This window comes from Lepisosteus oculatus, chromosome 29, assembly GCF_040954835.1.
Source record: "Lepisosteus oculatus isolate fLepOcu1 chromosome 29, fLepOcu1.hap2, whole genome shotgun sequence".
Lineage (NCBI taxonomy): Eukaryota > Metazoa > Chordata > Actinopteri > Semionotiformes > Lepisosteidae > Lepisosteus > Lepisosteus oculatus.
In genome coordinates, this window is record NC_090724.1 from 4,589,534 (window position 1) to 4,603,855 (window position 14,322).

Here is a 14,322-nt window from a genome sequence, read left to right on the forward strand (position 1 = left end):
CAAAGACAGTGTCGAGAGACAAAAAAAAACAGCCTGTGCTATTCAAATTATAGTAGACCAGTGGTACACTGGGCAACAAATGAAGGAACAAATCTGATACACTTGCAAGGAAGTACAAAAAGTATCACAATTGCACTGGATGCTGAAGAGGTTCACGGTACTCTGTACCAGGTCCTGTGCCAGCCAAGAGGGGTACAACTGTACCATCCTGTGGAGTGTACCATCCACCATGAAAGCATGTTCCATCGTGCCATTTCTGTGTGTGCCCCCCACAGTTCCCAGCTTTAACAATGGGCTTGCCTAGACAAGCCAGCACACTTTATAATCACCTTATTTTCCCAGTGAAGAAATAATAGGGTTCTCAATAAGGCTTTGCCAAACCTGTAGTCTATATAGTTTCATCAATGAGACGTTGCTGTTTAGTCATGTGCTTTGTTAGTGTCCATTTCAATGGTTGATCAGGAACTCGGGAATCTCCCACACCTGTGTCCAGCTCTTCTCTGTCCGATGCAAGGCCACCTGTTAAATAATACAATCTACCATGAACATCATTCCTTTTCTCTTATAACAGATAGATAACGTGGTGGAAAAGGAATAGATGAGTTCTTGTGCATGCAAGCTGTACAGGATCTTAGCTGCCAAGTGCCAAATTGAGCTGTTCTGCTCCAGCCTGATGTGCGTGTGTGTGTGTGTGTGTGTGTGTGACTGGTAGAGTGTACAGGGTTTAATGTTTAAACTGCAAGTTCTTTTTCAGCTCCCCGTGATAAGGCCCCTGAGTCACCTGAAGAGGCAGCTGGGGCCTGTTAGGGAGAGGCCATTTTCACACTGCCCACTGCCAGTCAGATAGCAGTCTGAGGGTCCTGTTCGGCCGCAACAGTAAGGTAAAGTACATAATCCTATTTATTTATTAAATCTGAGCCACTTTGTTGCTGCTATTAACTCACTGCAGGAGAAAGGAGGCTTGTTTCTTTTCGTAAAACCAAGAGTGCTGATTTTTAAGCATGTGCGCTGTGGATTTTTTCCTCTGTTTGTTCCTGGCCGTTCTTACAGACTTCGGTAAAAGCTCTCGTTTCTTCCGCATTAAGCAGGAATGTAAACCGGGGAGAAAAAAAGGTTTTGCAGTTCTTGTAATAGGTTCCACTGTAAATAGAAGTAAGAATTAATAGAAATATTTCTTATCTGGGTAACTGGGTAACAGCACACTTGCCATGTTGTTAGTGTTGATTCCTAGCATTTTGAGCCAGACTGGCTCTCAGCTCGTCAAACCTTTGTCGCTGCGGTATCTGTGAAGAATTCGTTGTTTTGTAATTTCTGGGTGGCTTTGATACAGCTTTACTTTTACATCCAGAATTTGAGCAGAACTACATAAAAATAAATAAAACAATAATATATAGTAAAATAATAAAACCAATATTAATATCAATTCACAGCGGTAACCAGCTGATTCTCAGCTCTAAGGCTCTGGGTTTAATTCTATACCCGGGTTCTATCTGTATGAAGTTTGTATGTTCTCCCTGTGCTCATGTAAGTTTCCGCTAAATGTCCAAAAATAAACAGTACAGGTAGGTTAATTGACTTCGGTGAAAACTGTCCTGAGATGTGAGTGTGTGCATGTTTACATCTGTATGGACCATCATCCTGTCCAGGGAGTATCCTGCCTTGCACCCACTGCTTGCTGGGATAGGCTGCAGTTCCCCCAGCAACCCTGAATTGGTTAGAAAATGGATGGTGGATTAATAATAATGGGTGTCTCATATACTGTAGTTCGCCTACTTCTTGTCTTCCTTATAAAATCATGTTGGACTTTTAAAATATTGACATGTTTTATTGAGAGCTATTTTTTGCCATGAACTGATGGTTGTAAAGTGTAAAATTGCAAAATACAAGAAAACATATTCAAATAATATTCCTCATGTTGTTTTTCAGTGTGGGCCCAAGAGCTAAAGACAGAGACATTGTTTCTGCGAACTGAATTAGGATGATCTACAAATACCTTCAAAGATCTCTTTATCATGGGTTCCTCACCGCTCTGTAAATTGCTAGATATATGACTTTCTGCTTCATTCTTTGAGGGGAACACAATCATATTATGACCTCTGTAGACGGATTGTATTATTCCAAGAGCAGGACTGAGAATAGAAGACCACTGGTTGACGTTCTTGGAGATCTAGATGAAACTCTTCCTCTGCAAAGACAGATTCTGCCCAGCAGACTGTCAGAACATTCTTCACAGAGGGTCCAGGACGATGATGAGTTTGATGACTCCAGTGAGGGCCCCCCTCTCCCCAGTACTCCACCAGTCGGGGAGGTAGCCAACCCAGGGGATCAGGAAGAAAAGAAGCCCCTAAAGAAGAGAAATCTCATCCCCAAATCATGGGGCAACTTCTTCAAGAAATGGAAGAAGGGTGACAGACCTGATCAGGATTCGCTGGAGGAGAACTTCCTCCCTGATGGAACACGAGTCAGCCCACCCCTGAGCCCCCTCCTAAGCCGGAGGTACGGAGAGCCAGAGGACTCTTTGAGATCGAGCGGGAGCTCACACAAGCCCCCCTTCACGGACAGCAGCACGGCATACTCCAGCCCGCCCTTCCAAGATCCTTCCGAAGCGTCGGACCGAGCGAGCATCCACCCTGCGGAGTACTACGCCGAGAAGCTCGAGGTGTACCAGAAGAAGTACTCCTACATGAAGTCTTGGCCTGGCTTGCTAAGGCTGCTCGCTGGCCTCCAGCTCCTCTTCGGGGGGATGGTGTTCGCCTGTGTGTGTGCCTACATCCAGAAAGACAACGAGTGGTACAACCTTTACAGCTATCAGCGCCCCAGCTTTGGATTCGGGGGTATATACAGTGGGGGAACAAGTTACTATTATAATGGACCCATGACCCCATTTGTTCTGGCAGTGGCTGGTCTGGCCTGGATCATGACGGTCATCCTGCTGGTCCTGGGGCTGACCATGTACTACCGGACCATTCTCCTGGATTCTCACTGGTGGCCGCTGACCGAGTCTTTCATCAACGTCGCCATGTTCCTTCTGTACATGGCGGCGGGAATCGTGTACGTCAATGACCTGAACCGAGGAGGGCTGTGCTACATGACTATCGGCATCAACCCCATGATGTCCAGTCTGTGCCGGGTGGAAGGAGGCCAGATGGCCGCCACTGCCTTCATCTTCATCAACATGCTGATGTACCTCGTCGCCTTCCTGGTCTGCCTCAAGATGTGGCGCCATGAAGTTACCCGGAGGGAGAGGGAGGCCTCAGAAAGGCAGGTGGGTGGTGCTTGGGGATTCCCCATCTTCTCTGGCCATTATTGATGTGCTTCAAAAGCTTTCTATCTTGTAATGAATTAATTTGGACAATGGTTGGGGCAAAGGAAGTAAACATCATTTTCTTTCATCAGCATAAACCAGAAGACCTTAACAAAAAACAAAACAAAAGGCCTTTGCCTTAATTTCCATGCAGCGTTATAAAATGTCAGTCTTAGATTTGTGCTCATGGCTTGCCAAGGTTTTCAGGCACACTCACTTTAGAGTTGTGCTCTCAAATTTAGGCCTTTTCTCCAAAAGTAAGGGTACTATAGCTACTTTTAACAAAAGGGCTCACAACAAAAGTTCCATTGGCAAAGATTTCAAGGCCAAAAATAAACAGCGGGCGGCACTATGACGCAGTGGTTAGCGTTGCTGCCTTATAGCTGGGCTTAGCTCTGGGTTCAGTCCTTGGGTGCTTTCTGCATGGAGTTTGTTTGTTCTCCTCACGTTCATGTGGGTTTCCTCCAGCTGCTCCAGTTCCCTCCTACAGTCCCAAAACATACTGGTAGGTTAATTATCTTCTGTAAAACTGGCCCTGGTGGGTCTGCCCTGAGGTGGTCTGGTGTCCCACACATGGTTTATCCTGCGTTGTACCCAAAGCCTCCTGGGATAGGCTCTGGGCCACCATGACCCTGAATTGGATAAAGCTGTTATTGAAAGTGATATGATGAAAAATAAACAGTTACTGTTGTCAGCTGCATTCATGACATTCAAACAAGTCCTTGTTTGCAAACCAGTGACTGGTGCAGCTGTGCTTGTAGTTTCACTGGGGTCCTATAGAGCACAAGATTAAACTATTCCAACCCTAATAGGCACTGTAAACAGTTTTTATCTTCAGGTAAGTAAATGACCTTAGGATTTGCATTTTAAGTTCAGTATAATTTGTTTAGCTGAAGACCATGTTGTATTCTAATTCTTTAGTCAAGATGGCATAGGAGTGAGAAGACAAATAGAGAAAAGTGTTACTAACAGACTGCAGGCTGTGGAACATTGCACATGGTGTTGTGAATCAGAGGATGGGTTTTATTCTACTGCTACTGTAAATTAAACATTTTTTCGCCCTCAAGATTCATTATTAAAATAAGGTCAAGGTCATGCCAGAAGGGAATGTTGACATTAAGAACCAATGTTTTATGGTTACATATACAATTAAGCATTCAGATTTCAGCAATTCTTAAACAACTCAGTTCTCTGAGAGGTGAGATCAATTTTACTGCTCTGTCGTCACAGCACTGCCAGTATTTCAGTCGCTATTTTTCTTTTACCAAGTCCTATGTTTCCCTCCTTCTAGTCCAGAGTCCTGTCCTCTTGTGGAAAGCAATAAATTGTCCAACCAAGAAGGGAGGAAAAAGTAATTATTGAAACAAACAAAAAATGGCTCCAACTAATACACCAGGGACTTAAAATAATGAATTTCAGATATCCAGAAGCAGAAACAGATACTTGACAGAGCAGTGGGTGACGGTCAGGGAATCCTGTGTTCACAATTACATGGCAGAGCAGCACAGAGGAAACACTGAGGTGTGTAAATAAAAGAGCTGGCATGGAAGACTTCATATCGACATAGGCTATTACCGCATAGCAGTGGAACATATCCGACTGCTTCTCCTGCAGCAAACACCTGGCATTGGAGAGTCTAGAAATTAATTAGGATGTTAGACGAAAGTCGTTTTAAATGATCTGATACATCATGTCTTTGGCTTAACGTACTAGAAAAAAACAATCCTAATTTGTGGAAGGAGGCGCTTGGCGGATTCCAGGGCTTCTGTTATCACGTAGCAAAGTTTTTACCGTCAGCTGTTATTCACACGAGGAGTATCTTTGTTTAACAATGGCTTTTTTATATATTTATGTACCCATCCATCCAGTTTCTGACAACTTCATCCAATTCAAGGGCGCAGGGTTGCTGGAGCGTATCCCAGCAAGCAATGGGTGCAAGGCAGGACACTGCCCAAAGAGGAGGCCAGGCCGTGGCAGAGCGGGCACACAGAAATGAACACACACGTACGCTCACACCAGTACATCGGGGCCGACTTTCCCAGAAGCCATTTTTCCCAGAACCCTCCAGTATGTCTTTAGACTGTGGGAGGAAACCCACACTGACACATAGAGTACAATCTCCTGACAGACAGCACCCCAGGTCTGTAATTGACCCCAGGGCCCCAGTGCTGCAAGGCAGCAATGCAGACCACTGCACTACCATGCCTCTCCTGTATTTTTATATATTATATATTATTGATGTACACAAAGTGGCAAGGGTGTCTTTGCCATGGAACTGCATTATTTGGCTTTTTTAGAATTTCCTGTGTTTGTTAAAATCAGACACATTATAACCACAGACATGCAAATTAATCTAAACTAATATATGTTTGTCTTACGTGGGTGTATGTGTATGTATATTGCTGGAATCGGGATCAGACCGTTTAAAAGATGCAGCCTCTACTCTCTGTCCCCAGCTGTCCGCTTCTGCCAGCACAGTCACGACAAAAACCAAGAAGATCATGTTTGAGGATGAAGTGAACCATTCAATGAGGACCACCAAGAGGATTCAGTTCTCCGAGTCTGGAGATGATCCTGGCACCCTCAACAGGGCTATACCTTCAGGATATGTCCCCAAACCACGCATCATCCCTGATTACATCATGTGAGTGCAGAGTCTTCAGTCAGCCGAGGCCAGACTGGAGGAGTTAGATGCAGAGGTGCATTAGAAAAAATATATGGTTTGTCTTTAGAATTACATGCTGAAGGATCTACTTAACATGCTCTACATTTATCCCATTCTGTGTTATCAACATTGTACTGCAAGAACAGAATAATTTCATGTCTGTCACTCCTTCCTAACCTTTTTAGAATACCAGCTGTCTCATTGCCTCCCAGTGACCTCTGTGTCTATATCCTGTGTGTCTGTCCCAAAGGAAATACCCTGACATACGCACCTTTGAGGACAGAGAGCAGTACAAGGCTGTCTTTAATGACCAGTATCCAGAGTACAAGGAACTGCACAGTGAGATCCAGGCTACCATGAAGAAATTCAGGGAGCTGGACTCCATGATGAGGAAACTGCTGACCAATGATGACAACCCTGAGGTAAGAGACAGGGCAACACTTGCAGATAAGGGGAACCCTTTTCCAAAGCACATCAAGTGCAAGGAATTGAGGTCCATATTAAGTTTGCTGGACTCCTGTGCTGCAAAAGTGGCCAAGGTGCTCCCTCAGAGCACAAGTGGAGCACTGTGGTCAGCATAGGCAAAGATTTCTCCCAGGTTTTAAAGGGCATGTGTGTTGAGTTCATATCAGTCCCATGTTTCCACCATCACTCTCGACAGAACTCTGAGGGCAATCGCCTCAAGACTGAAACGTTTCCACTTCTCTGTTGGTTTCTGTCGACTTTTAGCCTCTGACATCGCCAAGAAAGTGGCTGGAACGGTTCCCGTGGTTTTGCTGTTGACGAGTTTGGACAACAAAGAATGTTGAAAATAGGAACTAAAAAACAAAAAATGCTGAATTTAATCATACTTAGCAAAGATAAGGAACCCGATGCAGTAAGATCTTCCAGCTGTTCAGTCCAGCCAAATTCATTCAAGGCTGTTCTGTCCAGGAGTGAAACTGTGTGTTAATGAGGGATCATTCTAATTGCTTCACTGATTCTTTTCTGTCCGCTCTGCAGGTGCACCAGAGAATTCAAGGCGTGCTGGTAAAGTACAGGCTGAGGAAGAATGTAAGTTCTTCTCAAGGACACTGGTGTTTATTGCTTTGATCAGGTTTGGTTCAACAATGTGGGATGAGCTATCTGTATATTTAACTCTCTCCTGAAACAAGATTATAGCTAGTTTCCAATAATAATTATAATAATGGATCAATGTCTGCAAGAGAAACCATTTTTTATTCATCCCACATTGCTTTCTGCCGAAGTTAGTTTATTTCTAATGATCTCTAAACCTCTTCATGTTAAAAAGCAGCTACTTTAGTAGTCAGATGGGATTGTTCTAAACATCTAGGCTTTCTGAAGTTGATGGTTGGCTACGCACTATGGTGTGGCAAGGGTTAGCATTGCTGTCTCACAGACAGGGCCTGGGGTTTAGTTCCAGACCTGGGGTGCTATCTGTGTGGAGTTTGTATATCCCCCCTGTGTTCCCTCCCACTGTCTAAAGACATACTGGTAAGTGAATTGTCTTCTGGGAAAATTGGCCCTGGTGTGAGTGTGTGCGTCTGTGTCTATCCTGTGATGGACTGGAGTCCCATCCTGAGTGGATCCACCCTTGTGCCCATTGCTTGCTGGGATGGGTCCAGCACCCCCTCAACCCTGGGCTGGATTAAGCAGTTAGAGAAGGGGTCACTGGAAGGGTAGCCTATAAAGCTGGATTGTGGCTTTTCAAGACCCGCTGCCAAAACAACATCTTGGGTGCAGCAAGATATTTTAAACTCTGTCCAGTGTCATCCCTCCACCTGTCCATTGTCCATCTGCAGGACCCCACCTTCCTGGAGAAGCAGGAGCGCTGTAACTACCTGAAGGCAAAGCTGAGCCACATCAAGGGCAGGATCCAGGAGTTTGACCAGAAAACTGCAGGGGGCCGGATTTGAAATAACTTTCTGATTAGTTCAGACTGAGAAAATCCTACCAGCCTCAAGACAGACATATACCAGTACACAGAGATCCAGGCTTAAAGAGAGATCCCCACTGCTGTACAGAAGTGTTAGACACAGTACAGAGTTACAAATGATGTATTTTAGGATCTTCATCAAATCTTATTTAGCCATCTTCAGTTCACGTCGATAATCTCCAAACACCTGATCAAAACAACATAAATTCAATATAAAATGTTATAATAACCAATCCCATCACATTTACCAGTCAAACCTAATGTAATTGAGTGTTCCAATCATTAACATCCTGTATACACACTCATGAAGCTAAAAAAAAGCGAGTTTTTGTACAACAAAATACAAAACTGTCTGGATTGGCTGTTATTCTAAAAACAGAATGATCATATTTCAATAGAGATGCCATAGAGCAGTGTTTCTGTGTTAAGAAGAAAAAACACTGAGAGAAAACAGTGGAACAGTGCAGGATATCTATAAACCTTTGTGCAGCACTGTGTCCATGTTAAAGCACATGGGATCTTTTTCAAGCCAGTTCCATATGTAATATGACACCTCTACAGCTTTTTTCAAGTATATGTCCAGGTATGATAAAGTGGAGATAGTTCTGCCCCCAACTGCTTTCTTTGATCTAATACATGATGATTGGTGTGGGGTGGTGTGCTACAGTCAAAATCCAATTTGTTCTACATGAGAATTAACAAGGAACAATATTTTAGGCTGTCAATCAAATTTGCCTGAGGTATAAGGTATTAGGCGGATGTTGTTACGTCTTTACTGGAGATACAGTTAAACACTTGTAATCACTGTTTTCACACATAATTACATTGATGTATATAGTTATTTTGGAGGGGGAAAGATGTCCATGATTTTGTCTGCTTACAGTTTGTCAAAGATGGTAATGAAACTGGCCACAATGAGCACCTTAAACTAAAGGAATGTGTACGATGTGCATTGTGGGCATGTCAATGCTTGTATGCACTTACACACAAATCACAGTCCTGTGCAAATATTTTATGTTCGTTGTAAGACACATACTGTATATACTCCTGTTTCACTCCTCAGGGGCAATTATAATGGACTGCTGAGCCCCAGGTTGAAACCGCTGCCCATGGTGGCTGACTTTGACTGAAAAGTAAAAATAGAAGTCGCTTCAGAGCTCTAGCTGCTTTGAAGACAACATAGCCTGAAAGCCTTTCCTTGTCCAGTATTTTATTAGTTAGGTGTAACAAGTTATGAACTTGTTTCTTCGATCTGCTTTCAGAAGTGGATCTTTAATGAGGGAGAATCAAGAGGCCCATATTCAGCCCTGTGAATGTTTTTTTTTTTTTAAGTTGGAATAAGAAAATAATCATCTTGATCTTTCCTTGCTCCAGGGCTTTATCACAAGAAAGAAAAAGATGTGTATAATTTTGTGTTGAAGGGGATGTGTGTAGTCCTGTCTGCCTCTCTGGTTTTTGAATACAGTGCTGTATAGATGAGACAGGGGAACACTAGAGCTGGTATTCCCAGTTTTAGAAAGTGAGGCACTCCAAACAGCTCTCTATGGCCCTGATTCCTGTTGGTTTCACAAGTACATTTCAATCAGCAATTCACTGGGACATTTTACAATAACTAGTTATGTTTTTTTAGACATACACAATACACTTAAAATAATTAGAACAGCCCTCAAACACAGGAGTGGGCAATGTACAGGTATTTGGGGGCTTTCTAGATACTGTTTACAATTTCATTTAGTCAAAAGTGGAGCTCAATGTAGCTATTATTGAGCTGGTTGTATCATAGTTCTGGAATGGAAGGTATTGGAATCATTTTTAAAAGATAAAAGTATGTCAATATAAATGTTGACATTTTTAACAAAAGAACACTGTAAATATAATCTGGAACCTGAACTTGGAAAGATAGAATTCTACCCCTGAGCTTTGAGAGAGAGATTACAGTTTGTTCCCTTAATGCAAGAGGCCAGCCTCTACTCCAGATAAGAATCGATTTTAATGCTTTGTATGGCTTGTCGAAGTTCAAAAAAATATTTTGTATATGTATCTTTGTAACTGTATTTGTATATAATTAAATTCTTCATACTTGGAACGTGCGTGTTTTGTCCATCTTCCAAAAAAGTAATTAACATAATCGACTCACTGTGATGTAATACAGGGTTTAGTAAAACAAAGCAGGTTATGAAGAATTTCACTTGATCTGCGCTAATGTTGAACCCGGTTTCTCTAGTATTTTACTGGCTGGTTGTTTTCACACCTAATTTCTGTAGTTTTCTTTTAGCTTTCTCATGTCCACATATATTTTTCTTTTTAACACGGTTCCACTATTTATGTCCGAATGCAGTACGTTTAAATCACACATGTTCTTTTTTTTCCCCCTGATTATATTTTTATTAAAACGCCACCATTCCGTTATTGGGTGAAGAAAGGGGAAGGTGTGCCGCAAATGACTGCTTTCGTGTTCAATAAAGTACAGTGACACACATTCCGCTTTTAAAACACAGGAGAGGGATATTCACGTTACTGCCAGCCATTTTATTTTTGTTTGCTTTTGACGTTGCTGTATGATAATTGTGAAAAAGGTTGGCCAATGAAAAATATCTCTCGTTATGCCCACCTGTACAGGCAGGTGCTTACTTACGAAAAGCCTGCGGTTGCTTTTAATACGTTACAGAAGCTCTCTAGCATAGTGGTGAAATGACGGCACTTGAAAATCAGAAATGGCAATTTTAGAAAATGAGTAACTAAGGCTACAACCTGCGCTGTTCTGTTACACGCACTGGACCGACCGCCAGGAGGCTGGGTTTGTGTGCTGGCCAGCAAATAGCTCTGACTGCAGAGCGCAACAAGTGCTCCTAGCTGGGAGGCTGGAGTTTCGGTCTTTGTTGTAAAGTCATTAACCGTGTCAGCCTAGGGGCCGTAGTTTCTCGTTAATTTGCGGGCGCTTTAACAAAGAAACAGCCCCGACCAAGAAGGCAGCAGTCACCTGTCCGTCTCAAAGCAGGGAGGAAAATTACGAGTTAGGAATAATATCCACGCTTTTAAATAAAGAAGAGGGTTTTGGAAACGTCTTGACAAAACCATGGATCGCAGAAAATGAAACATCATAGTTAAAATCCAGCTGGAACCTCGAAAGCAAGAAAAAAGAAAGGGGAGAGACTCTTTATTCCGCAGTAGTTCGTACAGGTGGGTGGATTGTGAGTTCTGGCGTTGCTAGTTGTTGTTTTATCAACTCACATAAAAAGCACTGCGATTTGTGTTCCTGTAGCGGAGTGCCAGAAACTGCAAAATCGTGACGCTAACTCAAGATAAGCAAATGTATGCACCGATAAGTTTCCTCGCAATATTCCCAGATAACATTTCAATTACGCTCATTTCAGGAACCGGTCGTGTCTCATAATAAGGATCCGCTTATTCCTGTTAGGAGACTGTAAACCGCAACAGGAGGAATATATTTGAATAGGTAGGTTACAACCTGTTTGTTGCGGTGTTGTTTGGAGGGGTGGGTTTACATCTGTATTAAAACACGCTTTTGCCTCTTGTTACATTGTATGTTCTGTGACGAAGTCATCAATTTAAGTACTTTAAGATTAGATTATTTTGCACATTAAAAAAAAACAGAAATAGATCATCTGAAGCTTGGTAACACAGCTAAGGCGAAGTTGACCTACTATACAAAACAAGATTTATTTTTTACGTTAGGTCGTGAAAAATAGTCAAGGGTAATGGATCTTTCATTTAAAGGTGAACGTAACTAAAAGCCTGAACTGATTTCTTTAGCATGAATGTATTTCATATTTTAATTTTGATTATTCTGATATTATATCTTTTTATATACTGCTCATAAAATAACAGGTAGGGAGACGCGTAATCGTACTTGATGATCCCACAGATTTCTTTTGTAGGTACGTGGTATTACTTCCTGTAACACTATTCATGACTCTTGCCCACTCTGCCTGTGTTGTTTGTATGACTTCTACAAGCGTTTAGTGTCTTTATTCTTGGATTACCTGACATCGCTCTGTAAAAGCTGTACAAAAACATTATGCTTTGGGTTTTGAGTCTGTGCTAAAGGTTGAGGGATAGATGACATTTAGCTTTTGGCTGGGAGTATCAACATCCATTTCACAACAGCCTAGTTCAAATCTGCAGACAGTAAAGGCCTAAATTCTGCTTGCTTCTACCATGCTGCAGAGAGAGATTACACAGGTCTTTCTGCAGGAACAAACTGAATTATTTAACTGTGTCCAGAGAGAGACAGGTAAGTTACAGTGTATTGTTTCCAGGGACAAGGGATGAGATGTTGCTGGGTGAGAGCACAAAGAGTCTTTTGTCATTTGCTGCTTGTATTTAAACAGCCAGCTTTTTAAAAACCAATGTGATGCACGAATTGTAGGCTTTTTATTGGGCTCACAGTGTAATCTGTGTAAAATGGCTGACCCTGCGCTCCGACTCTCCCTTCTCTCCCCGTCTGTGTGACTCATGGAGAGCAAGTTGGGGTATGCGGGGGAAAAAAACAAATTTCCTAATACAAGAAATTGTATATAGCCAATAAGGTGATCTTAATTTAATCAAGAGGGAAGAGCTGGGTATTCAGCAGGTGCTGCTGATACCTTTGCAGAGGGGGCATGTACTGTATAGTTGGCTTCACTGGCTTCTGCTGTCTGCCAAGTTACAGGGGCTGACAGGGCAAGGGGATCTCTAATTAGAAGCAAGGGAATGAAAGTCAATTTGCACGGGCTAAAAGGACACAGCAGAAGTACTGTGAGTCACAGAGCACTGTGGATTGGCAATCTTTAACATGGGAGTGACATCTGACAAGCTTCCTGGTCTGGCCTTTATTGAACTTGTTGCATTGGTATGTCCAGACCTCAGCTAATGGGAGACATTTAGGCAAATCCTGCTAGCTTTTGCCATCAGTATCGTATATGTCTATATTTTAATAACAGCATTAATATAATCCACTTGTATGCAGTGCCGAACACTGTGTATATACATAAATTGTACTTTTTGAGGCTCAAACAGTAGCAAAGCATTGAAGGTAATGCCTATTTAGAAGCAGAACAAAAAACTTGCTTAACCTAGTGAGTTTTCTGACCTGATAAGCTACTCTGCACTTCCTTGACAGCCCCTTTGTCTAGTTTTCCAGTAGCTTTTAAAAATAAATCTGACTCGACTCGTACAGCAGGCGGTGTGCCTACTGTCCTGAGCTCTGGAAAGCCCGACTGAAGCGTGCTTGGGGTTTTTTTGGTGGGGAACTCCATGGTAACCCTGCTCCTGTTACTTCCAGCCTTGACTTTTCCTAGCGCTTCAGAAGCAGCGCCAGAGGGGTGGGAGTGGGCTGTGAAGCCCCTAGTATGCGGAGGTGTGATTGGCCAGCACTGCAGACTCCATGGTGCGATAGTGTTAGTGCCAGGACCGGATTGCTCTGCCTAATCTTCAAAGCTAGTGTGTGATTTCTTTTCCCCCGGACAAAACAGTACGGTCTTTATGCGGGGCCCAGAAAGGGGTTATGTTGTAGTGATCAGTATGTGACAGTCAATTATTCTAAATACAGCAAACTGGGGGGAAAAAGGCAAATTGAACAATGGTAGAGGTCTGGCACGTTTGGCAGAGATTAAGGAGTGGAATTTCAAAATGCACTACCAGTAAGAGTGAACACCTGCTAAGCATACTTCCATAGAAACCTTCCCTTTGGATCACGAAGTAAATCAGCCTGTGTGGGGAAGAAACATTGCTTTCATCAGCGATATTTTATACAGCTTTCTGCAAGTCTTCCAATGAAGTTGTAACTTTTTTTTTCCCACAGTTTGGTGTGGCTTGTTCCCATGTGGAAGGGTATTTCTCTTCTTTCTCCTGACTCTGGCAGCGTGTCGAATTCAACTTTTAGAAAACAAAAGACTATTGTTTAATTATTTTGTGATTTGTCAGGGGTGGTAGATCAAACTTAACATAAATTCTGTAATGGCGGACAGGATATAAACTACAAAAAGACTTTGCAGTGGTTGTACAATGGGAGGATATGAAATGACTCCTCCAGGCTTCATAACTAGAACAAACAGTCACTGATTGCTGGCCCTGGTATGTCTGACTTTTCTGGCTCACAGATTCAAACCAAGGTTATCATTGAGATAGTTCTGTATTTATATTAGAGACAGAAAAGGAGAGAAAGAGAGCTTGAACTATTTCCTTTTAATTTCCTGAGACATGGTAACCCCTTGTAGTAAAATCTTCATTATTCTCTTAGCCATGAACCATAAGCTCAAACTCTGCAGTAAATCAGGTCCTTGCAGATATTCAGACTCAACAGCTCTCCTAAAGACAAGGGGTCAAGAAATAGCAATGCCATTGGATTCTAGGTACCACTAAGTTAAAAAAACTTGCTTTTCAAAGACAAGAAGAGCTGGATGTAATTCATGTTGT

At 42.5% G+C, this 14,322-nt stretch overlaps 1 protein-coding gene across 1 annotated transcript in view; it reads left to right on the forward strand.

Annotated features, from left to right (window-relative positions):
• The first annotated feature begins 754 nt into the window (after positions 1 to 754).
• LOC102688329 (uncharacterized) overlaps positions 755 to 14,322 on the forward strand; it is a 29,906-nt gene continuing 16,338 nt past the window's right edge. Inside the window, exons 1-6 of the mRNA XM_069185873.1 lie at positions 755 to 881; positions 1,927 to 3,265; positions 5,761 to 5,948; positions 6,220 to 6,391; positions 6,972 to 7,022; positions 7,772 to 7,884. Coding sequence (XP_069041974.1) covers positions 2,090 to 3,265; positions 5,761 to 5,948; positions 6,220 to 6,391; positions 6,972 to 7,022; positions 7,772 to 7,884 — 1,700 coding nt within the window. The 5' untranslated portion in view covers positions 755 to 881; positions 1,927 to 2,089. The remainder of the gene's footprint in view (positions 882 to 1,926; positions 3,266 to 5,760; positions 5,949 to 6,219; positions 6,392 to 6,971; positions 7,023 to 7,771; positions 7,885 to 14,322) is intronic.